The sequence below is a fragment of the Saccoglossus kowalevskii genome, chromosome 7 (assembly GCF_978046115.1).
Source record: "Saccoglossus kowalevskii chromosome 7, keSacKowa6.1, whole genome shotgun sequence".
Classification (NCBI taxonomy): domain Eukaryota; kingdom Metazoa; phylum Hemichordata; class Enteropneusta; family Harrimaniidae; genus Saccoglossus; species Saccoglossus kowalevskii.
The window spans coordinates 21,663,157-21,690,731 of NC_140647.1; the positions used below are offsets into that span (position 1 = coordinate 21,663,157).

The 27,575-nt window shown below is 34.4% G+C and overlaps 2 protein-coding genes across 4 annotated transcripts in view; one reads left to right on the top strand and one right to left on the bottom strand.

The window, feature by feature from the left end:
• Positions 1–6,344, bottom strand: part of LOC100373735 (rap guanine nucleotide exchange factor 4-like) — an 87,385-nt gene extending 81,041 nt beyond the window's left edge. Inside the window, exon 1 of the mRNA XM_078013048.2 lies at positions 6,282–6,344. Within this exon, the coding sequence (XP_077869174.1) occupies positions 6,282–6,313 (32 nt within the window). The 5' untranslated portion in view covers positions 6,314–6,344. The remainder of the gene's footprint in view (positions 1–6,281) is intronic.
• Positions 6,345–14,396: 8,052 nt separating this feature from the next.
• The window catches only part of LOC102806964 (sorting nexin-13-like), a 60,926-nt gene continuing 47,747 nt past the window's right edge, over positions 14,397–27,575 (top strand). For 2 of the 3 annotated variants that reach the window (XM_085501297.1, XM_078013047.2), the window contains exon 1: positions 25,595–25,720. In XM_085501297.1, the coding sequence (XP_085357423.1) occupies positions 25,625–25,720 (96 nt within the window). In that variant the 5' untranslated portion in view covers positions 25,595–25,624. Of the gene's footprint in view, positions 14,619–25,594; positions 25,721–27,575 lie in introns of those variants that run through there. The other variant, XM_085501298.1, reaches the window with a different exon arrangement.

Genomic DNA, 27,575 nt, shown 5'->3' on the forward strand with positions numbered 1-27,575 from the left:
TGAAAGCGTTTTCTTAAAATTACGTTTGATTCAATAAAAAAAAAATACCCTGGAGACAAAATAAATTAGGGGTTTAGTGGTCAAAATGTAAGTGAAGCATACATGTACCTTATTGTTGCCATTATTTTTCCCGCGAAATTTTGAAGCAATATTTTGTACATTTCTAATTATTTATTAACAATTTGTATTTAAATAATTTTCCTAATGGCTTCTGGTGTTGAGCTAAATTTTTGAAACACTGAGAAAAAAATTATGCAAGTTCATTTTGTGAAAGGTACGTGACAGGAGCCGACTTTAATTGATCTTCAAAGGGGCAATTAGTCCCTTGATCATCTTAGTTCAAGGTCAAACATATTGTTATTTGATATCCTAGCACATTTTTGGATTTCTGAATCATGAAAATCTAATGAGCCGATTTTGACAGTATTATTTACCTAATTTGAATCATGCAGGATAAATCAAACACTCATGAATAATTTTTACACCACAAATTAAATCTTTTTTTTATATGGAAAATATCAAATTATGCATTCTGTAATGTGATTTTCAAGAAAATGGAAATTACAAATTTTTTGATAAAAGTATCAACATGAGGGTTGATAGGAATCATTATAAAATGTACAAATTTGGTACAATATTTAGGTACTAGTATTAAAATATCAAAGCAGTTTTTTACAAGGTTTTAAAAAATTTTAAGTTGAAAAAAATATTCAAACATATTGATGGATACTATCATAAGACTATCATGCAATTTGACCATTGGTTACAAAGAAGTCAGTAATTTTTTTACCTAAAATGTAGACAATATTCATTGAAAACAGTAAATATACTGTTAGTGATTATCAATATGAAATAAACAAATCGGATTGAGCTATATGTATACCAAAAATACATCAAACAGGTTGTTGTCGCGCAGCGTGTGTTCAAATTTCATGTAAATAAACAATGTATTTTACATGCGTTGTATACGTCGCTATGAGTCCCATATCGAACAGAACGTGGCCTGACGCTGCCGCCCTTTAAGAAAACTACAAAGATTACATGGAGATGGACATCAGAAGATCACAATAGCTTAGAATTGTATGGAACAATAGTGACGAAATAATAAACAATGTGTATTGTAGTCATATCAATTATATCATTATAACATAGTTATAACAGTAACATTCTGAATAGCCGTGACGAAGATAGGCAGTCCAGCCCAAGCAGCAAAATATTTAAACTAGCTAGTGTACTATAAATGACAGCTAAATGACAGCGGAATTGTCACACAGGGTCTAGCTGGACAATTGAAATGTGTGTATTAAATTGCGAAGTCAAAAATGATTTTATATAATAGTCAAGCCAGTCAAGCGAAAGTAGCAGAATATTTAAGCTAGCTAGTGTACTATAAATATTTACTAAATAACAGCAAAACCTTCACACTGGGGCTAGCCTGACACTTCAGATGTGTATAACTGTGCACTCTAATTAAAACAAAGAGTCAAAACATCCTGTGAAATGTTTGTCACGGATGGTGTTCACAATGCATAAAAGGACAATTACTGTAAAATCTGTATTAGAAACCGCGGCTTCTATTAAAATGGTACAATGCAACAGAGGGAATGCGGCTTCTATTAGAGCATCTACACATATGAGAAATGATGAATTTTTGGTTCTCAATTATTCAAAAAGAATGGGTGCGACTTCTATTAGGGATGCGGCTTCTAATACAGATTTTACGGTACATGGTTACCAAGTGAGAAAGCTGAGTGTGTCTCATCTCTTGAATACAAAGCACCTATAGTATTCATATTCACTACTGTTCATATATACATAGTACCGTTCTCCTGTGTAAACCATACAGGGTATATAAAACACACATATACTCACATGTTAATACTGTTAAGTCAGTCACTGCATGTATATCATACGTGTACATGTGTTAACACTGGATAGAGATTTCCACTTTGGCTGTATACACTAAATTTAATTTTGGTATGAGTGTTGTTGTTTTTTGTACTCTTAGCACAAAAAAGGTATTCCTTTCCCCTTTATAAATATTTTTAAATTTCAATGGAAAATTGAATCCAATCAGCCAATCAACAGACAGCGTGTGCAACATCATTTGAAAAATGTTCCCTATGTTATTCAATCGGTCATACACTAAATTTAATTTTGGTATGAGTGTTGTTGTTTTTTGTACTCTTAGCACAAAAACGGTATTCCCTTCCCCTTTATAAATATTTTTAAATTTCAATGGAAAATTGAATCCAATCAGCCAATCAACAGACAGCGTGTGCAACATCATTTGAAAAATGTTCCCTATGTTATTCAATCGGTCAATTGAATTCAGTTTGAATTGTAAAATTTTTAAATATTAATAAAGACAATAACAAGATTAATTACAATGCATTGGTAGACGAATATATCCCCCCCCCCCAATTCCACAAAGTTCAGTGTGAGTTTTTGAAAAATTTTCCTGCTATCTAGAAATAAATGTTTCAAAGTTCAAACATTTTGTACAAATTCCTAGTAGAGAGACTAAGGTCCAAAAAAAAAGGTTTGACTTGCTTCTTCTCACCATTTTTTTTTTTTGCAATTAATTTTGCCACAAATGGTAGAAGAGGGTTTTTTTTTCAATGAACGTATTTGAATGTGTTATTTAATAAATGTTGAGCGTTGAACACATACTTGATTTTGAAATGAAATGGTAGCATATTTTTTCATGGATGTTTGTGATGTAGCACTTACTAGATTTTGAATGAATTCTAGATGTAAAAACATTCTATACCATATTCAAATAAGTTTTTACATCAAAGATAACTTGCACAGTCCTTTATTCTCTCTATGAATGTTAAAAATAATATTCCAGTCTAGGGGGCTATTATGCACTACTAGTATGAGTCTGTAGGAAACTTGACTCAAAATGAAATTTCCCCAGTTTGTTGAATGACTACTGGGGAGAAAGGTCTTCAAAGATAAAAAAAAAAAAGGATTGTATATAGCTGTAGTAACTTCTGAAGTTGCAAACTAAAAGTCTGTGGCCTCTGATTTTCTTCGTTTTCTCAAATTCCATAACTATTATGATTCTCTGCGGCGTCAATGATACCCACAGGAATTAACATAATTAGTTGCGGCAAGAAAAGTCTCTGAGCATCTGTGACACTTCAAATCGGCTTACAGGGCACACTGATTACGCTCTATAATCTTTAAGGTATTCGTGCATGTGTCACTGAAAATATAATAAGCATGTGTAAAGCAAAAATACCTATGATTTCAAACATTTTTTTGTTCAAAAATAACCACATAAAAAAAAGCCAAATCTTGCCAAAATATTGATTATAATTAATTTAGTGTCTTTCCAGTGTGATAGTAGTTTTTCATTACTGGTACATATATATTTGGAATTATCACCCATAATGCATTGCATATGTGCACAGAGACATGCTCAGTTATAACAAATTTGAATTTAGCTGGATCCTTTTCACCACCAGACTTCATTTTTTCAAATTTTTCCGTTCCTAAATTTTATTTTCTTCAATATTTCTGGAAATGAAGTCAAATTTTGGGGCCAACAGACAAAATTTGATTCAATTATAATTTTTTACTAAAAAAATTTTGCTATTTGTGTCCCAATCTTGCAGTGCAGACTATGAACGGGACTATTTTGTGATGAGAACTGGTGGTGAAAAATGTTAAACTTTTTAGTGAAACAGTCTAGCAGACACAAAATAAATATGTTTAAAGTTTAGGGCGTACATAAGAACATACATTTAACATCTTTATTACATTTTCTGTATAAAAGAAATTGATTATACCTATAGAAAAAATTCTAATAAAGTAAAAACCACACAGAATAACTAAACAATTCTCTTCATTAGACACAGTACAGTGTATGTACTAGACACAAGAAAATAAATCTAATTACCTAAAGCTTGAGAGAGCTGCATCAAACGTCTGATTGCCATGGTTACATGGTCTTAAGGATGGTTGTCATAGTAACATGCATTTTAACATCATCAGAAATCGTATATCAAATACAACTCCTTTCATAAACATTACCGCTACTTGTTTACATACATGTACTGGTATATATATACCCTCAGAGAAAAAAATTAATTGTCAGAATAAAAGAAATCGCGGCTCAAAATTGTACATGGCAATCTCCCAGGACACCCTCCTAAAGCTCAATGCAAATATACAAGTCGAATATGTTCAAGAGCGATGATTTTTATTAATCTCAAACATATGTTATAATTTCAGAAGCATAAGTCCGACAATGAATTACTTTTACAAACACACCCTTCACCAAGCTTTGAGCTGCCCTGGAGCAACCGCACACTGAATGTAGGTGCCAATGACACTACAGGGAGGGAAGGGGGGGGGGGCTATACTTTTATACTATACAGTGGAAGGCCTTGTTGTTTTGGAAGTTCTACCCAAGACAAACACATGAATTACACAGAGGTGTTAAAAAAAATTAGAAGAGAGAATTACAGGGAGGAAAGTCCAGAAATAAAGTAAGTGTTTTCTCTGAAATAAAAAAAATAAAAAAACCAAGATGAATTTTTATTGAAAATATCAGTGAAAAGAAATCGTTTTGCCACGTACCATATCTTGTTGACAATCTATTGGCTAATTCGGAAGGAAGGTGGACACAATAATACATCAGGAAGAAATACACGTGTCTACTTGTAATGTGCAAATTTGATTGGTTGTCATGGTTATGAGGTAAAAAATTTAATGTCTGAGTTATTAATTTCAGTATCAACAATTATACATTTATTGTGTTTTTTTGTTTTCTGTAATTCTTTTTTTTTTAGAAAAACTGACATATATTAACATACTATAAAGGGCATTAGTTTAGCTGTAATTAATTTTTGCTGAAAAAAAACAAAAAACAAAACATTTTTCTTGTTTTGTATGAAGTTTATTTTAACAATAGAGAATATAGAAAAAATAGAAATACAATATAGAAAAAAAGGTATTTTTCTTAGAATTTATTTTCATTAAATCATTCCTTCAGCAAAAATTAATTCCAACGAAATATAAAGTAATGAAAACCTAATGAGAAACATGTGTCAGCTTATGTTTTTGACACCATTTTGAGTTATTACAACACTTCCTTGTCACAGAAAACATCAAGAAATACACTTTTAACATTCATTCATTCGTTAGATGTAACCGAACTGAAATGTGTAAGAGTTTTGAATGCGATCTTTTAATACATTTCTGTAACCAAGAGTTGGTTATTAGGTAATATTTAATTTAATATTTTAATATTTAGTTTGTTTTTTAATATATCAAAATTGTCTCAGTTTGTTCGTTTTGAGTTTTCTGTATTGTGTACGTTGCAAATAAAATAGCCTATCCTACAATCCTATTCCAATGTGACAATTAAGAGAAACAGAAACAAATTTGCTTTAAATTTTATCTATGATAACTCACTGTTTACTTATACTTAGAAGTGCACATTGTAATCAAAGGAATAGAATAGAATAAAATAGAATAGAATAGAATAGAATAGAATAGAATAGAATAGAATAGAATAGAATAGAATAGAATAGAATTTGAAAAATTTGTTCATTTTTAAAATATCACCATATCATCGAACAGCACAACAGTTGTTAACAATACAAACAAATAACAAATGTCAGTTGTTTTTGTTTACACTAACGGTAATGCCATTCATACACTCATTCATTCATTTATTCATTCATTCATTCATTGGTGTAGTTTGTACACGATAGTGACAAAGGAAGAAGGCATAACACGGTGCCAGAAATATTTCAGTCATATTCGTAATCTGATCTCCTCTGCTGTCTATGTGTATGTACCGTCACGGAGACAGGTAGTCGCTAAATCACGGTGCGGCTCAAATGTATCTGTCATCCTTGTCTGACCTCCGCAATCCGATCTACGCTGTGATTGCTTGCGAATTCAATCAAATAAACTGGAATTTCGAAATGCGTACTGCATAGATCGAACACATCCATTTTGGTTTTTTAAGTATTACTAACCCAACGGGGTGGATATTGACAGTGGTAAAAACAACACCGTTTGTACAGATTTCGAGTGTTTTCCTCCATAAAAATGACACACATTGAAATTGAAAATGATTCATCACTGCTCCGGTTGGAAGATTGCTGATATTGCAGCTGATATTAAGGGAAATGCGGTATATTTTCTCTACAAAGATATGAGTTGAAATTATCTATGATAATGCTAAAAGTATTCTGTTTTCGTCAGGCAACATGACAACTGCAATACTCAACAAATATCATCATGCATCTACCTACCGTTTATCTAAACAGGAAATCCATTCGGCCATCGACGTGGTTACGGTACTCGCGAAAACCAAGCCGATTCCTACTGGATTCACGGCAAATATTTTTGCCGGCTTCTTCGATACAGTGGGAATTTTGACAGTTGAGTCGTCGTCTACCTGACGACAATGATTCCGCTTTGAAGAACTACAATACAGTCTTTGGCGAACGATGAACAGATGCTGTTTTTTGTGTATGCAGCGTTCTCTGCAAATTCTAATGCAACGGCGCCGCTGCCCGCGGAGTGTACGAGCGTTGAGAAATGAGTGACAGATATAAACACGCCCACAAAACATGAATCAAGTTGCGGCCGTGTTCTGGGACATGACATGTTGCATTAAATCCCCGGGATTAAATCCGTCTTTGACTAAACAAAATATCATATCATTCGAAATTGTTGGTAATTATTTTTGTATTGTGTAATTGAATATTAAATTTAATAACAATAATAAATGTCAGTACGAAACCTGTCAATAATTCATGGAAGATATGGCGGGACTGGGGCGCTCTGGGTCCAGGTAAAATTAGGTCACCGGAGTCCATTGTGAACGGTGCTCGTTTTTATTTTTTCTATTCCTGCCAGTGCGTGGTAAATGACGCGACGACCAAGCGTGTCCCAGATAGAGTGTAACAGTTGTTTGTGCAGTTTCCGTAATTTTGCCAATTTATTAACACCCGTGGAAGCCTTGAATGGCCGAAATTCAATGACTTCGCGTATGCCAACTTGAGCAAGCGCATTTAACTACCAATGGGCGATTTAAATCATATATTTTCGATTGAATATAACTGATTAAGATATTTAGGTTAAATTTTTGGACATTTGTCGATAATTCAATTTGCGATTACGTCAACTCGTTTATTAAAGGGCGCCACTATGCGGTCACTTTAATATTTTTCCTAGAAATGTTGATCATTTTGGTCGTAAGTGAACATTTGAACTAAATAAAATAAGTTCCATAACATTATGGGCATGTTTCCTCGGTATCGTGGTCACGCAATGTAGCGCCAGAATTAAGATGGATGGAAAATCTCCCACTTGTAGCAACGTGAACGCGTGCCCATCATGGCATTGATAGTGAATAGATAGGATGCTCTGTTTGGTAAGCGTATTCGAAGACAATCCGCATATTCCGCCATTTTCACTGAGTGAGTGTAGCGCAAAAATTCCCTTCCATAATTTCCTTTATTTGGCTCACAATATCTTGGGTAATAAAACTCACATTGTAAATATACATTTAGACATTCAAAAACACTTCGAGAGAAGAGTTTGTCAAGAACTAAATACCACCAGCAAGCGCGTGATGGCGCCCTTTAATATGTTTGGAATACAGAGAATACGGGTGATCACAATTAAAAAAAAAACTTTGAATTTCGAATAACGTAATACCATAAACACACACACCACCAATGACATGTTATTTGCTATTAAACATTCAAAAACGGAACTAAATACCAAAATTTATGTTATTAATTTTGGCAAATATGATGGAAGAAACACTTGACCGCCATTTAGGTATAATTTATTAAAAACTCAATAGTTGGAAATGTATCCCATGTACATTTTATTCGAAACTCGTTTGGTTTTCACATTTACCACGAATTCACAGACTCGTTTGCATATTTCAACTTAAGGTAGAAACCTACTCATATTTTTTGTCATAAATCACATGACAATGTTCATGAGTTTATTTATAATCATGGAGCTATTGTCCCACGGCACCATGAAATGGCATGTTTTTGTGTGTTACAGTGACGTATTTTGAGGAATTTGTCATAACATTTTTCAAAAATCGCTATTTTTAGAACAATTCCATAGAGCCTAATGTTAAACAAAAATTGCATTTTTGACAGTTTTTAAAACCCAGATTTTTGAAAAAATGCAGAAAAGCATCTAGTACCCCGTCATTTACAATATATAGTCTTTCAGCCGCCTATGTCACCAGGCTACACTTTAAGATATGACATAATATCTCTGTCATAGCAACCGATGGTAAAAGCACCAACAAAATGGCCACTATCCACTAAAATACAACCACCATTTTCTTGAAAATTATGCTGGTGACCCCAATATTTTTTTAACTCAATAAATATTCTTATATTGTCCGGAAGTACAATTTATTTTAAAAAATGATAAATTCTGGGTATTTGAATTCGTGAGTAGGCTTCTACCTCAATGGCTAAAAAATGCAGTTGCTACATACTTTTTATTCGGGATGGCAGTTTGGCAGTAAATCACATGACCATTCATTCGCCTTCTTTTGGCATTGGGTTAATCTGCTTTGGAGCTATGTTTGTTAAATTCCATATGTATTGACGAATTGGTTAGATGTAATTAGATAAGTATAAAGAAAGATAATATTTATTCCATTCTATTCATGCCAAAAAGTTCGTCTCTTCTCTTCTCTTCTTTTCTTTTCTAAATTGATTTTCGCGTAATTACACACGTGATTTGAAGGGGTTATTAATTCCAAAATAAATGTATTTTTCCTTGCATTTTAAATGCTAAAGACGGTCAAGCATCCGATAGTCTAACACAAACGTTTGTATTATGTCTTCTGGTAACGAAATGTTGAAAAGACCCAGCTTTGGCCAGGTTAATATCTTAACACGTAGAAATGAAAATTAAAATATAATGTTGCTGGTATATAAACATATATATTTTCGGCAACACTAACAGTAAATTTGATTTATTATTTCAACAATAGAAATATATGTTTGTTTGCGTTCAATATGTAATTGTTAAATGGTCTCACTCAAACTAAACAATGGTAGTATATATCACATCTCAGTATTTTGGTTGTTATTCTTACACTTATATTTTGCGCGCGTACGCGCACGTATTGGCAAAATATAACCAAATGACACCACAGTGTGAATTACCTTTGACTTGGAAAAGTCCACTGACTTGGAAAAGTCCACATTGTTGCTGAAAAACCAGCAATCCTAATTTATTACGTAAACTCGTGCAAAAGTGATTGACTAGGAACCTTTTTGAAAAAAGTCAGTGTTTATTTTGAGCGTGACACGTATAAACCTAGCCTGACATGTAGGCATGAGTAGCGCCATCGCCGGCCGAATGTGTTGGATTTGGAGCACCGCGGAGTGTACAATTCACGCGTCAGGCTAGTAGTATAAACCAAAATAAACACATATCATGGGGGTATTTGGCATTTTCCTTGGCATTTTTCTTATTCTGAATTAGTGATAAAAGGAGTAGGCTGAAAGATACCTTATGTGTGGTTAGCGTGTCCGCCCATCATTAGGGAGCCTTGGGGTTTGACGCTCACTGGGGTTTGACGCATACTCAGCAGTGAAAACAAAAAAAGATGCATTATTGCCACCTGCTGCTATTCTTGGAGCATTCTTATTTGAGAGAATTACGTCATTTGAATTTAAGTATCTGTCCACCTTATGTGTGGCATTATGGTTATCGTGTTCGATAAACATCATGAAGATAGCGTTTAGGATTGGAAATGTGGTGTTTAGTCAGAGGGGTGTAAAACTATCTAATTCGCCTAATTCGAAGCCTGTAAATTGCTTTTAGACCTATTGGTTGTGATTAGTTAAAAGTTTAGCCCATGTCAACCATGAGTCTAGTGCCTGATGTGTCATTGCATCACCTCATCATGATTGAAAACGTATGTACCTTGAGCTGAATGTAAGAGTATATGTTACAGCAATGACTTTGTAATATAATATCATAGATGTATACAGAAGATTATTCCACACATTCCTACGTCTCACTCTTGGTTTTAACTTGATAGTTGCACATTCCCTTTTCTGCTCAAATCATAACTATCTCTAGTCTAGTGGACTGCCATTGAGTGCGAAAGAAATATTGTCTTCTGAGCACCTTATTGTGTCAGCGGAATATCATTCCTTTCTGGAACTGAGTTCCGAACTGCGTATAACTGCGACCATTCTGTGTTATGGGGACTGTACATGAGCCGACAGAAACTTGCAACACGCCCTGGTGTTATGTCAGCCTCCATGGGATCACGTGATGCCTGTACATCCCTTCATTCACTTTGCTGACGTGAGTCAGGTTGTGAGGAAGGCAGTTGGTGCGCCTAATTACCTGATTCTGAAACTGAAGTCGAGTCTTTGCTCTCATTAAGAAGGCTAATGAGATACGTACATTGCCTAAGTCAGGCATCACTTAGCAGAGAAGGGGTGTAGGGCCCATTAGCTAATTATTCAGAATGTGTCAGATTCAAGATGGGGCAAGAGGAATCCTCACCAAAATATCGGGATAGCAAACAAATGCATATGATATCATTCTCTAGCATTGTTGACACGATCAATTATGCTTACACTGCCTCAAGGTACATTTGTTGTCTAAAACTAGCAATAAAGAATTCGTTTCAGGGAAGTTACTACACATGGGTTACGTAGCATTTAAGGTTAACAATTGTAAATGTCGAATGTATAAATTGGCGAGATGTAACTAATATATATATGAAAATTCTGAAATAAAACAAGATTTTAACATATACAAATTATTGTGTACATTTTCGAAATCACATATTCAATGGCTTCGGAATTGTGCAGGATCTTATTTATTCATGACTAACTGGTCAAATAGGAAGCATCCATCCATTAATCCGACAATGGACATACAGCAATAATATGTACAGTCATAAAGAAATTAATGTGCTACACGAGATGAAATGATCAGTCTCGTGACATTCAATTAAATATGATCCATGCACTTTTTTTTCATTTATCACTCCGTGTTCCACATCAACAAAAACGGTTCCACCACATGTCACAGCTTGTTGTCTAACTGGGTTCATTAGGGTTCGGTTGGTTTCTTCCTATTCTTCAAGTCTATATCTGTTTAGTGATCAATTCATTATTGACGAATGTATCTACCATAGCTAGATATGTTATAAGAAGGTAACCATGGGAAAATATTCATCTTCGGATATTTGACCCCTTCTTAAATTTATTCTTATATCTCAATTGTTTCTATCAAAGGTAATGCCTATAATTTTATTTATTTGTTGTTCGGTTATATTCAGATTACAGTATATTTTGTTTTATCCTCGGGGCGGACATCCGGGCATTTTCTACCGCCTGGCAACCCTCGCGGTGAAAACAAAGACCCAAAACCCAAGCGCCTGTGCCAAAACCCGCAGAAAACGGTACTTTGCGGTGGTTGTTGAGAGTCCCCTGAACAGTGTAACAAGATTAACCCTACGTGTGTAACATATATGAATTTGGTTGTTCAGGATTACTTCAAAGTTGAGTTTGTGTTGTTTTCTCGAGTTTTCACCGGCTCCACCGGCGTTCCTCGGCAGCGCGCACAAACTTGAAGCCCGTAGAAATACGTGGTACAGTGGTGCGCGTCTTAGCAACGTAGAACGTCCGTGACGTAGCTCCGCCCCCGAGGATATTTTGTTTTATATCACGAAATTAATTGTGTCACATTGTATTGTAGGTCAGACAACAATCTTGTTGATATTATGATTGAAAGTAAATACAGCGCCCTCAATGCGATTGACAGATAATAACAGACAATTAACATATAATGTGAACCATCGTGTGAGAGTGTGGATTCACGAGAAGCCTGTGAAATCTATGATTGCATCGAGATTTTCGTTGTGGCCAAAACATGTTTTATATATATATATATATATATATATATATATATATATATATATATATATATATATATATATATATATATATATATATATATATATATATATATATATATATATATATATATATATATTATGGCGATACTCATTGAATTGGGGACTTTGATTTTTTTTCCAAATCCTGAGGGAGAGGTTACTTACCCGGGTTTTGATTAGGAGTGCTCTTGGACCAGTTAACAATCAAAACGACTTTGAAGGTGCTTTGGCTATTTTTTTTTTCGCTTAGAAACGGCCCAAATTTTGCTATAATGGCCGAAAATTTTAAAATTTGGGATTAAAAAGATCGTCTCGACTCGGATACAACAATTAACAAAAAAACATTTCACAAAAACAAAAAAACGACTGTCAAGTATACAACACTACATAGCGAAATAAATAGAAAAAATTGCAAATATGCGGGATGCTGATGATATAGTTTGGTAGAAAGCTGGCCCTTGGAGTCAAATTTATGACACAGACCTGAGTATTAGTATGAAGTAGAAGAAGCAGATTCTGTTGTCTCCTTATTCTTACAATATTCCTTTGGAATGCCGATGCTTTGCTGACAAACTCGATAAAGTTGATGTCAATAAGAAATTCCAGCATACTTCTAATGTCATCTTCAAAGTAGATCAAACTTTGTGCCAGTCTTGTTCTTAACAAAAAAAAGTAGGATCTTATTTCATGGTACATGGTTGTATCTGGTACTTGAGTTTTCTGAAGACGATTGGGGATTTATATATATTAAAAGTTTGTTTTTTTGTAGGAGAGGAGTGTGCCTGAGACAAATAACCCTCTGTGTTATAGAGGAGCTGACCGTTGCTGGCGCCCGTGCGTCGTTGCGAAAAGATTCATTTCACTCGAATAACAATATGTCGTGCTATAACACCAACTGCTGCATGCACAGTAAGTCGAACTTGAACTTTGGAAACTGTAAAATAATACCATTTCCAACTGAACAAACAACATATATTTTACCTACAGACTTGAATACTTACAACTCGCCTCACCTCCCAATCGTGATGGCGATGTTTTGCGGAAATTGACCGGATACCCAAATATACTTGGACTTTGGAGCGCCCCTAGCAACTCCCAAATATATTTTTTTTATCGTGTTCAAAGTTTAGAAATATTCATAAATGCTAAACAATTGCTAGGATTTGAATCGTGACATTAAGTATAACAACTCATTTAAAAGTTTTATATTAGCTGTAATTGCAATAAAGACCAAACAAATGTAAAGTGAGCATCATGTCAGCGAAAGAGTGGCTTCTTATGAGATGTGAAGTTGAATTGTGTAGTTGTATGGTAGATAGAACAATCAATAAAGTATATAAAGTAGAGCGATGGACAGCTAAAGGCTATTGAATAAGTGTCAAGAAAACTGCAGTGTTTAACAAGAGGAAACAACCGTATTGGCTTTGAACGCAAAATACTAAATGTATCATGTATAATGGCGTTTCGTCATGTTAAAACGTATAACGAAGTCTCAAAACTTCGCACAAAACAAAATACAACTTCCACACAAAGGTATGTTTGAATTTACATTTACTTGAACTGCAAATAGTAGTTTGGAAGTTTGTCAAACTTTTCGCGGGAAGCATTATTTACAACAAAAAACATATCCTCATTGATAATTGACTGTTTTATAACTTTTCATATTCCAGATTACCAAAAAAACACTTCGAGTCATTCACCAGTATACAGGATGTAGATTTAAAAAGAAGTCATTAATTAGGGATATTACAGGTGGAAATAAGGACTGCATTTGGTTGCCAAGGTTACTTTCAGTCCGGGCTTGACAGTTAACAGGAGTAACGGGACATCGAGTAACCTAATCCAATAAAATAGCCAATATACAAACAATGGATTATACAATATTACATGTAAACATATATCGGCACGATCACCACCCTTTAATGTATTTCCTATGATTACTTTAATTTGCATTCATTTCTTCGGGTGAAGAATAAATACTTATTATCAAGGAATTGTGAATCCATTTGCCATTATATAGTATAGTAGTAATATAATTTTTATTGATTTCGTTTCCATGCATATTGATGGTATTGAGGGTATTGATGCTGCTACAAAAAAAGCTGCAGCACACAAAAGTTATGACTCATGATTAAAATAAACTTACGACGTGACGGAAATGGGTAATTTATTGTTATTTGTGTCGTGCAAAGGAAGAATTATATTTCGAGGCACGATTTAGTCTTACCCGTCGTCTTTACGATAAATAAGTGTGCCTGTTATTTCCATGGTAACATATATGTTTAACTTTTCTCAAAAAAAGTACAACGTTGTTGATGTCTCTGTGTATGTCAAAGGGTAGCGACCACATTTCTATTTTTTTCTATAACGTTTTATCACTTTTTTCCTGTTTGTCATATTATTTTTTCAGGAACAGTTTTGGTATCTCAAACGCTGTGTTCTCATTGGCACCTCGCTCGGTGGCCATGGAGCAGGTCAGCGAGGTTAACTTACCTGTGAACGAGGGTACTTCCGGTAAATATTAACAACATGGCGGATAGGTCGAAGTTGGCTAAATGTTGAATCGAGGGATAACACAAATTGACGAAAACAACGCAACGAATGTACGATATTCGAACAAACATATGATGGGTTGTCGAAGCTTTAAAAAATTGCTTTTTCGACCATGGTAAGTGTTTCTGTTTTGATTATTCAAATCCGTGTTTCTGATGATTTTTTTTCCGTACGTCAGCGACGATATTTGGCTGCAGTCTGCTGGCTACGTCTGACGTCTGAACGATCATAACATTGTGCTATGTATTACGCGTTTTTTTTTGCTGCAATAACCTCATTATTGTGTGTATACGTTTAGTATACGTTTGTGTGTATCGGTTTAGCCATTGTAATGATAGCGTAGAAGCACACGTATGTTTACTCTTGCTTGGTGGCCCGCGAGCTTACGGCATCGGGCTCACCCAGTCTGCCTTGTTGGTCACAGGGGCCCTGTGTTGTTGTCATATTTACATAGACAGATAGCCGTTTCCCGTCTGCAATAAAAAAACAAAAAAAACACAATTTCTTTGCATTATATACTGTATAACAAACAGCAGTGGTCAGATAAATCATAATAGTATAGTATAGTATACTGTAAAATCTGTATTAGAAGCCGCGGCTTCTATTAAAATGGTACAATGCAACAGAGGGGATGCGGCTTCTATTAGAGCATCTACACATATGAGAAATGATGAATTTTTGGTTCTCAATTATTCAAATAGAATGGATGCGACTTCTATTAGGGATGCGGCTTCTAATACAGATTTTACGGTAGTATAGTATATTTGACACTAAATAATATATTTTGTTACATTATCTGTGGTCAAAAGACATTAAATATAATAAAACACAAGTACACACACGAGATAAAAGAAAATACATAAATAACTAAAGTCTAAGTAAAATTACTTATAGTAAAATAAAATGCTGTCAATAAATTTGCTAGCACTATTGGCAATGAACCCATCTCTCGAACTTAAAATTTCTGTAAACATTTGTTGTTTTGATAGTTTAAGGATACTTTCATTATAAATGCTAATATGATTTAAACGTTAATTTTCATATGACAGTCACACTATCAATTGCCAATCATCAATGGTTTGATAAGATACCACAATTATAATATATCACTTTAAAAAAAAAAATATAGCATTTTAAGCTTTAATGGTTAATATTAGGAAATATCAAAACAGTTGCAATAAAGCAATTTTCTCTAATCACATGATAGATAGTTTTTTTAAAAAAAACGTTATGTCATAGGATTATGTAGCTACACACGTCATTAACACATTAACACTATTGATTATTTACTTATTCTATATAACTTGAAAACCAGAAAATCATACCATATGCATATATATAAATATGTACCAGTAGAAAGCTTATTATGCCAGATCTCTGATGATTTACAGTGGCCAGTGTATGGCATGGAACGACCTTTTGACATTTTCAAAGTGAGTGACTCATTTTGAAATTAAATAGATATTTCTTCCAGTTTAATCTGCTAATTTTAAATAATCTGAATTGCACATACACACATGTAGTCAATTGTAAATTACCATTTTTTTTTTCCAATTTGCATGTACATGCATAATGTTGGTATATTTTTTCAGAGCATAATTTAGTACTAGTTAATGGTGAAATTTAGTAGATGAACTGTGGTCATTTGCATTGAAAGTCACATGAATATTGATAACTTGATAGTGATGATGATAATAATACAGTGTTAATTGTTAGAATGTCATGTAAACTCGTGAAGTACACATTTTTATTATTGATACAAGAAAATTAAATTAAAATGGCTGAAAATAGAGAATATGGCAAAGTACACTGTACTACATGTTGTTTGCCTCCCAAACACAGTGTGTGTAGACTGCACAGATGTTATAAAAAGGCTCTGGTAGTAGAAAGCCTGTTCAGTATGTCATATCTATTTATATATACCGGTATATGGCTATAAGTTGAACAACTGTATGCTTACATGTGCGTATTGTACATCTATAGATTGGACCAAATGGTTCTTGATGTACAATTGAGGTACAAGTCTAGCTCATAGTTTTTTAGCAAAATTGGTAAAAATTCGTTGGTAATGTTTAAATTAAAATTCAAAATATTTATTCGGTGTCTGAGTCTTGTGTAGTACAATGCTATTTAAACAGATGCTTTGCTGTGATCATTGCTTGGCCGTATTCTACATGACTGGTACAATACAATGGGAAAATAAGTTAACTATTTCTTGTGTTAAGTTTGTTCATTGTTTAATTGAATGATTATGAATTTAATGTACTTAATATAATGTACAAATCTCGGACGTTTTCGATTTTAGTATAATGTTCATTTATATTTTTAGTCCCTGTCTGACAGCGTCTAAAACATGGAATTGTGTTTTAAGTTCTGTGCATCTGTCCCACAGACCTTAAAAAACTGCTGTAAAATACTTTATTTTCGCTTGGAATTAATTTTAGCTGAAGGAAAGATTCAATGAAAATAAAATCAAGTGAATATAAAGATTTTGTTCTATTTTTTACATTCAACTTGTCAAAAATCAGTGAAAATAAATTCAATAGAAAACACTCAAAATTTTTTTTCAGCGAAAATTAATTCCAGCTGAAATAAAGTATCCTACAGTAGTCTACTCAATCCATCAACATTTCTCTAACATGCCTGAACTAATTTTGTTCAAAGTTGGTGCATAGACAAGTAATGATGTACACATATGCACATTGATTGTTTTTCCCATTTGGTTGACCTTTGACTGGCTGGCGGCCATTTTTCTCCCAAAAACCCAAAAATATATATTTGAACATGTCTCCAACCATTTCTCAGGCATACCTTGAATGATTTCATTCAAACTTAGTATTGACCTCACTGATGAAATGCTATAGTGATCATCAATGTTTCACCCTTAGTCCACAACACCAACAAAATTGATACACTATTTACCATGGAACAACAATTACTGTATTGATTACATGTACCCATTCCCTTGCAAATTCTGTGTATGTATTTTCATTTGTGAGTGGTTTTCTTCCTTTATTTATCTAACTTCCTCACTGTATGTAATTAGGCATGTGTCAATGAATGTTGCGTTGGTCACTTATACAATACATAGCATAACTTAACATTTATCTAGCTTTAAGCTGGCTTAAAGGTAGAAGCCTAATCATAAATAAAATACCCAGACTTTATTCATTTTGCAATAAACTGTATTCCAAGGTAATATAAGGATATTGACTTAAAAAAAGTTGGGGGTCACCAGCTTTATTTTCAAGAAATTGATGGTTGTTTTTTAGTGGAAAGTCACCACTTTGGCACTATTATAATGCTTTTACATTAGATTCTTATGGCAGAGATATTACCGGCAGGGGTTTTTCTAGAAGAAAACTGCAAGAGGGAGCACTGCAATTCAGCGGTGCTACCAAGTGGGGGAGATAGGGTACTCCCTACCAGGGTGTGGAGTTTTTGATAATTCTAAGTTAAAATGAAGCATTCTATGGCTTCCTTGGGGCCAAAATTACTATCAGACAGGTCACAGTTGAAGACTTTTATGGTTGCCAGAGGATCTGCTCCCCAGGGTAAGGGGCGCATGGCCATGGCATGAGGGTGCTGCGCCCCTGTTCTCTTGTTTAAACAATCCCTGACCAGTATACAATATCTCAAAATCTAGCCTGGTGTCATAGGCTGAAAAAATCATACATATATTTTTAATGATGGAGTACTTTTTGTTGTTATTTTTTTTATAAAATCTGGTTTTTAAAAAGTGTCAAATTTTTCTTTAAAAATTGTTCTATAAATAACAATTTTCAAGAAATATTTGGACAAGTTTCTCAAACAACTTAACTGTACCACACAAAATAATGCTATTTCATTGTACCATGGGACATTCAAATTCATGATTGTACATAATAAATCAATGAACATTACCGTGGATTTATTATCAATTTTGTTAAGAATTATAAGTAGGGTTCCACCTTAAATGATTGACAGGAGAAATCAGGTGCATAAAATACAAAAATGACACTTTGATAATAGTCAGAATACATTGAAGAACTGTTTACTATTAAAAGGGACAGAAACCAGTTATTAGAAAGATCATAGAATGTCCTAGAATCCTAAAAGCAGACGTCACTACAGCCATTGCAAATACAAAAAGTAATAAGGCAGATAGAATAGTAGTGGAAATGATTGAAGAAGCACTTGAAGATTTTGGAATTGATACAGTAACGGAAATTATAAATGAAATTTATAACAGTGCCATGATTCCAGAAGATCTCATCAAATCCATTTTTATAGCTTTACCTAAGAAACCCAGTGCAACAGAATGCGAGATTCAATGACGAGTCTTATGAGCCATATCATCAAAATTATTTTCGAGAATAATCATGTGGGAGCAAGAAAGACTATTAAACCTGAAATAGGAAAAGAGCCAAGGAACAAGGAATGCAATTTTTACTTAAGAATCATCAATGATATGTGAAAGATCCATTGAAATACAAAAAGATATCTATTTATGTTTCATGGATTATACTAATGCTTTTGACAATGTGAAACACAAGCAACTATTAGATGATTATGCTTCCAAGACTTAGACATAGATGGGGAATTTGTACAACTAATGAGAAATTTGTATTGGGAACAAACAGCAAGCATGAAGATAGAATTAGCAATTAAAAAGAACTAGAGAAAGGAGTACGCCCAAGGATATGTGTTATCACAATTTTTAAAGGGGTTAATAGTTTGTAAGGGTCTAGAGATAGGAGGATACAATATGAATAATTTAAGATACATTGTATGCAGATGACACAGTGTTGATAAGTGACTCAAGAGCACAGTTACACAAGATTTTGGATAAGGTAGTAATAGAGAGTGAAGTAGTGAAGTGAAGAGTGAAGAAGGTAGTAATAGAGAGTGCAAAACGGAGGTCATTAATTAATTGAAAAAAAACTGAATGTGTGGTGTCAAGCAAAAAAAACAGATATACCAGATTGTCAAATAACAGTATGAGAATCAGTGATAAAACAGAATGAGAAATTCAGTTACTTTGGAAGTTTAATTACATCAGAAGAAAAATTGGAATGTCAAAAACTATTTTTGAAAAAAATGGGAAAAATACCTAAAAATGGACAATTACAAATGAAAACAAAATTAAAAGTAAAAAATTGCTATATATTCTCCACCCTCAACTACGGCAATAAATGTTAGACAATATCAAATACTATGGAAAAAGTTAAAATCAGTTGAAATGTGGTTTTAAAAAAGAATGCTCCGAATATCTTGGACATGTTAAATGAGGAAGTACTGGCTAAGGCAGAAACAAAAACTTGTTGAAACAATCAAGAAGAGACAGTTGAAATTTTAAGGGCATGTTTTGAAAAGAACTGAATGATGGGAATTATGGAGAGCTATGGCTGCCAATGTTCTGGCATAACTTAGAAGAGTATGAAATCCAGCCTAGCTTGCTCTCAAAACCAGCATATATGTACATGTGTATCTAAATTGTGCAGGTTAATCTGCCTAAATATGTCTCATGTTAGTAGCATAGGAAAATCCTCCCCCCTAAACAAATTTGAATTATTAATGACAAGGATACTGACTCTAAAAATTAAAAGTTTCTGAGAAAAAGCAAAGCCAACTAAAAGCCAGCCTAGAAGTTAAGTTACGCCTAGACTCAGGTTTTTCTAAACCAGGGAACTGCGGCGCAGCGCCCTGATACCCTCGGCTGGTGCCTTCTTACGGAATTGCCAATTGAACTTTCAAGTCCTAAATATATTTCTTATATATATTTATATATATTTTTCTGCCGCATAACATGAAATCTTTCTCAAATATATTTTTCTCTGTGAAAACTTCCCAGCAACACCAGTTGACAATTTGTCTGGACACCAAATACACGAAAATTACTCCCAAAATATTTCAATGGCGATAATTACACCGTTAATACGGCGCAGAAACCTTTCGATATGGCGTCGCTCTGCTTCCTCGCCTGTGTGTGTGTTTCCTCTTGTTCATTTTTTTAGAAAAACCCCTGCATACTGTATTGTAGTTGTTACTGCATTACATTTACATTTACATCACAACTTGTAAATATTGGAAGAGGTGTGGCAATAATAACACCATCAAATAAACTTCAAGTAGAGTTCAGGTGATTTCACACTAGGTGGTAAGTTGAAATCAAGTTTAGTGCAAATAAATAATTTATTAATTCTTAAAAATCATGTCAATCAAAATGTTATTGAATTTTAAAATGCATGAAATGAACTCTTACCTTGGCAACAGGAATCACCCACCTGTTATTCACAGAATGAATCATTCTCTGACGTTATGTTTTATAAAGTACAACATTACATGTACAATTTACCCTTCTAAACAACAGAATAATCAACAAATTAGTGATCATGATAATATATATATATTAGTACAAAAAAGAAGTAGAATTTGAGAACAGGTGCATATAAACTTGAGCCATAGTTTTTACATGGTCAAATCAGTGTATGTACATATACATTTGTATATATACAAGAACTACGAATACCATATATACTTTTATGTAGATGTAGATGTAAATGAACAAGGGACATTATATGTCTATAGTCAAAATATGTCGTGTTTTCCTGATTCAGTATATAATAAATGTAATTTTGGGTTCGTGTATGGTTATTTCGGAGATGCCCCTGTAATAGAGCTTATGCAGTATTACTAATCATATCTACAATTGTATGTATATAAATATATATAATTTAGTCAGTTTATTCTGATATGCACTCCTATTGGATATGTGCCAACACTTGTAGCGTATATAAATTGCCAGCAGCTAAGGACGTCAAAGTTGTTAGTTGATAAGGTTGATTCTTTAAGATTTGTGGAGTCACTCAAATGTAAATTAGGTTCAGGTTTTGCATTAGCAGTTTGATACAATTCTGCATGAATCCAGGTAATGTCTGCGTGATTCAGTCAGCCCTGAATAAAGTTAAAGTTACAGTATATGATTTTGCTTACATACAATGCCATACATTTCAATCTCCATGTACACTATATATTTACCCAAACTGATAACTGAATGAGGCAGTAGTACATGTAGATCCTATCAATATAGTCAAACAAGTAACCTGTAGAATACTGTGTGGGTAATATTTTTTATATTGATTTTTGTTGCATTTGCAGCAAATAGTTACCAAACAATGAGAAATCTATAGGATTGAATATACCCCACAGCTGGCTTCACATGCATTGTTCATAGTTCATATGGTGCTTACACCAGGATTTAATTACAGCACCTAGGCGGTATGTGGTTACAGCTTAATGTTCGAGTAATCGCAAGAAATTGACATGACAATAGAAATTCATTAAAGACTGCCACTCCCATGCAATTAACAGCGAGTGAAATTCCTGGGATTGAAACATATATTTTGAAGTCACTGATGTAGGCAACGAATAACTGCAAGTTGACATAAAGACGAGGTAGTTTATTTAATCAGTGGTAAACTAGAGGCTGAAATTATAATTAATTTGTTTATTTCAATTTCTCCTGACGTCAAATAGAATACACTGGTGAAACACGGTAGTAACTGTGGGTGAAAGGATGTTTTGGGGTGTAGTTTACATTGTATATGGAGTGGTAGGGTTGGGTGTAATGTGTTCATTTCCAACTATTATGAAGTCACGTAGAATTTCACTTAATTTATTTTTGCTGACATGTTTTCAAGCATTGCGTATGGAAGTTATTTTCACGAGTGATGCGGTGTATCCTGCTGCCGTACTTTCACGAGCGAAGCCAGGGGGGGGGGGGTTCTGTTATTATACACATGTCCCATATTTGAAAATAAAATAATCAGACGTCTAATTTAAGTCATTGTCCGAATAAATAACTCGTGGATGTTTAAGCGCGGTGGTCGTAGCACAGCGCGTGTTCGAATTTCATGTAAATAAACAATGTATTTTACACGCGTTGTATACGTCGCTGTGAGTCCCATATCGAACAGGACGCGACACGACGACTGTCGCCCTTTAGTTGGGACCACGACAGAACCAGAACTTAAACTGGGCGACTACGATACACGGTTGATGTTGAAGTTAAAAGTTCCTCCACAGATCTGTGCATTGGCAAACATGCCGTGCAACTGCGGTACTCCACTGACGGAATGACTTTCGTTGAAATCGGTCGTCGCTGACTCGTGAGCTGCACACTACAACCTCGTTTGTGATGTTGCTTGCTTGTCGTGGATAGACTGAGTCTTGGTTACCGGTTAAATTTTGCTAATTTGGCGTTGGTAATCTTTATTTGGAACTGAGTAACGCCGCAACGTCGCCAGCAGAAACCTCATGGTATATCGATGTTGATGGTTGCGGCTCCATATTAATCGGAGATTTTACTGCGGGTCCAGGCAGCGGGTGGATCTTCCGAGAGCCCTTCAAGATTTATAAAACTCAGATTCCAGGTGGTCAACAAACATTAAGTTCTCCCAATCCTAGTATTCTATGTGATGTACATCTAACATGCCAAAAATGCTGGTGAACGATTTGAACCTGACAAAAATACTTGAAATAGATACCAGGAAGGGGAGGGGGGTAAAAGAAAAGTTATATAACATTTTATTATTCAATAATTTATTAAAATACACAAGTTTGTCCAACTCCCTGTGATACAACACCTCAGACATAGCTCATTGTACTCGGCTGGAGTGTGGGCAAAAAGTTACTATTTGAATTTTTGATATCTTTTTTCATTAATGAGAAAGTTGACCCCGAAGTTAGAGTAACTGTTCAGCAGGAATGGCTTTTTAACTCTTCTGTGATTTTTTTTTTTGGCTTGGCTGATTTTGTCACGGTTCATACTTGACAGGCAGGTCGTACCATCACTAATTGGAAAAACAATCCTGACCCACCGCTACCATGGCAACAGCCAAAGTCTTGTAATAGCAGTGCCCAAATGATCATGCCTTTTATTTTGGCTACGTTGCGCACTGGTAAGAGATCACCGGCGCCGACATTGTTACCACTGTCAACGGAATCCCAACGCAGCTTTGAACTTTGAATAAAATGTAAATGCTGCTTCCAATCTAGAAAATACTATCGCAAAACGATTGGAAATTATACATTTAACGGCTGAATACGTCCTAACAATAAAATAAAGTGACTTCTAATGACTGCCATGTTATTTTGCAAACCTCGTATAAGGTGCCCGGTTTTAGTTATAAACAGACGTTAGCTTCACGTTCATGTCCCTTCCATGATAACAGCCGAAAACATATTGCTTGTTTTTTACCGGTTTTCATTGGCAACCGAAGTATTTTTATTTTGTAAACAAATTTTCGTCTGCTATTTTTATTCAGTTCAAATCGTTCAGCAACATTTTTGGCATATTAGGTGTACATCACATGGAATACTACGATTGAGAGAACTTGATGTATGTTGACTGATTTTTATCATAGTACGAAGTACCAGGAAGTTACTCAGATCCAAATAAAGATTACCAACGTCAAATGAGCAACATTAGACTGGTAATCAAGATTCATGTAATCTGTGATAGGTATTTTTGATGGTTAAAAACCTTTCACTTAGGTAACCGGGATTCGGTCGTTTCCAATCTAGGCTAACAAAAGACACACACAAGCTTCGTTCATGTTCCCAAAACGATTCTCTGCCAAGTCCCTGGTTTTCACCCGAGACAGCATTAAATCCATCTTTATTTCTTGTCACCCCTTAACCAATTACAATCAGTATAAGAGACTCCAAGGCCTTTCCTTCCAACAAACAACCAATCACATGAAAGTTTTACACATCGTAATCAATTAATTACTCGTCAAGCTGTCTAGAGAAAACATTTCTATACATTGTCAACACTAACTAATATTGATGGGGTAATAATCTCGCACTAACATTCCACCAAGATACTACCTTTTTTAAACTCGCAAACAACATTGGTTTAGAATTACAGCTACTGTCTTGTATCTTAAAAAACTGCAGAGTCATAAGATGTTTTTGGTTGATTTCGACCAGCTCGCCATCTGGTCTTGTCATTAACCTTTATCAGTATATGTCATGACAACCACTGTCAAACTGACTGAAATATAAATCATGATAAATCCATGGCTAACAAGCAACATCACAAGCGAAGTTGTAGCATGCAGTAAGTCATCCCGTCAGTGGAGTACCGCAGTAACACGGCATGTTTGCCATCAGCATTGTATTCAAACGAATCACGTGGTGTGCCGTTCTCGTTCAAACCCGGGATTCGATCAATAGGGGAGTCCCATTAAAAAAACACATTGCAAATCATGCAAGTTCAACATTTTCAAACCAATATACTAAAACAGAAATGCTCAGAGATGTAAATGAAGGATAGATATTACTTTTCACTATACACATCTCTGTTGATACTATTCCTCACATATTCTACTCCCAATTACTCCTGCGTAAAATGGACTAGCCTCTTCATGTTGACATTCAGACTAAAATCACGTGACAGGCTGTTAAAATTGGCTGTTGCATACTCTTTCGCCGGTCTGGAAAATGTGTTTAATTAACTCACATTCAAGCAACAATGCAGATTTCCCAGTGGGAGTGAGACTATTCAAACTCTGCCACTAAAAAATAGGGGTGTTTTCAGCAAAAAACGAATAACCCTGGAATACACACAATATACTGAATTTCGGAACAAATCGTGCATTACTTACAGCAGCAGAATACCACAGAAATATCAGACGAAACATGAAAACACTATATATTGTATTTCAGCCTGAACCCTCTATATTGCAATTCAAGGAATTAACCCCATATGTGCATCCATTTCCCACCTTGGTATCACCCACCCCTGAAAACAAACTCTTAATACCACGCTTAAGCGTTTGGTAATAAGGTACAATAATTGCGCATAATTACCTTTAATATGTATGTTGTCTCGTGCTGTTAGTAGAACATACAATGCTGTTAGTAGGGAGTCTGTCTGAACTTTAAAATTAAGGGATCCACCCCTTTTTTGTGTTATCTTAAGCATGATTGGTTGGCACATAGCATTGTATTCTACAAGTATTGTAAAGACATTTTGAAAGAAATCAAGAGACGTGTAACAATAGATCATTCATTTGACGAAGGCCTTTGTTCTGGTTTTACATAATACGTCTGTTTTGGTCGGCTTGGTGTCACATGCACATACTTTTGTCAGCCATGAAATGGGTGACAGAGGTTTTTAGTTTTGTTGTTGAGTTTCTACCAGACAATTTGCAGTGGTTTCTTCAACAGGTAAGATGTCATTGGGGGAATTGTTATGTTATGCTATATTCTAACATGATCTGCGTGGGATTGTGGTAACTATTGTAAAATTATTATTGAAATCTGCTCACTGTGCCATGCTGCTTTAGTACACTTCTCAGGTTTTCTTGGTAGGGGATTGAGAGGAAATAATATACTGCAGTTGATATGCTATGTTATTTAAGGGTTCGTATTATATACTTAGGGTCAACACTGTTATTCTATTATGCATGGGTAGCAGGTAGCAGTATGTGAGTAACTGCTCCTACATGTAGTGTGCTATAATGCAGGGCTTGACACTAAGGGCAGTCCTACATTGCATAGCACAGGGTGAGACAAATTTCTGTTTTAACGACTGAATAGTAACTCACTTGCCCTAACAGATTAAATTACAAATGTAAATATATACAATATAGGCAACGTACGTTTTTAGAAAAGTGAGTTTTAAAGTTAATGTCAAGACCTGTGGTTTTATTTCAATAAATTCACAGATATATTATTAAAGTCTCTACATCTTTTCAGATATACATGCAGTATTTTGGTTCCAGTGGCAATACGATGCAGCATACTTGCAAAGTATTATATAATGAACTTGTATCATGCATTATGTTGACTAGATGCCCTTCATTAAAAAACATAATTTCTGTATGTATTTTGGCACTGTGGACATGATTGATATTTAATGTTCTATGATTTGTTGGATGTGCCAGATTTGAATAAATTGAATTATGAATGCATGGCCCTTTGCATTACATGTATAATAAAAGTGTTAAATCAGATAATTGATTAGTAAATATCAGAAACCAGTTCTTGGGAAAGTAGTACTTTTAAAGTTATATTGTTGGAAGCATTTTGTTAAACCCCTTTAAATTTTTAGTAACTTGACAAATCTGAATGTTGATTTCCATGAATTATCATACTATAATATTCACAAGACCATCATATAAGTGCACATACATGAACCAACTAAAAAATATTTTAATGTTGCAAAATCAGTCGATTAACGAGAGAAACCCAGGGGCAAGTTGCCACACAACTGTCGATTTCTTGGAACCCAGTTTTCAGCCCAGTCTCTGTCTTAATTGTGGTTATCAAAATGCAGTTTGTGGATTGCAGAATATGATTTTTGGTCACATGGCCAGCAAACAGTATGCAGTATCGTTTGTAATAAATAATCTCATGGTTGCTATGCAAGATATCACTTCTGAATGTAACTGTTGCATTTGATAGGTACTTCATTATGCTAAAGGCTTACATGTACATGTATATATACAGGTATATGTGAGGAATCTAAAATATTACTTGCCTTTACTGATACAGAACTGAAGTGAAATATTTTGAGTATCAATTGTATAATCCTACTAGTAAAATTTAAATTTTGTTGGCGCCGTAACATTTACAAGCTATAAATGTTGTTGATTTTTTTATTATAAACTAGATTTAAAATCAATTATTCAAATTAAATTTTAGGAACTATTTTTTAATATTTATTTGATGTATAAATATTCCATCAAATTTTATTTAAACTGAAACCCCCTTCTAATTGTAAATTGGATGCTGTAAATGGATGTGTAATCTCCAACCTCAGATTTGAATCGAAGGTTATTGCTTGGGGGGGGGGGGGGGGGGTCCTATATATTACAGTGCATGACTTGAAATTAACACAAATTCTTGAATCTGCTGGGCCAGTAATCTGGTAGTCTTGCTGTATCACTAGGTTTAGTTGTACTCAGAGCCATGCAGAGAAGTGTGAATAGATAATAAATACATCTTACATTGCTTATTTTGGATAGGACACCCTAAGGTTTTGAAGTACTAATATTTTGTAAATTTCTAGTAGTTCAGT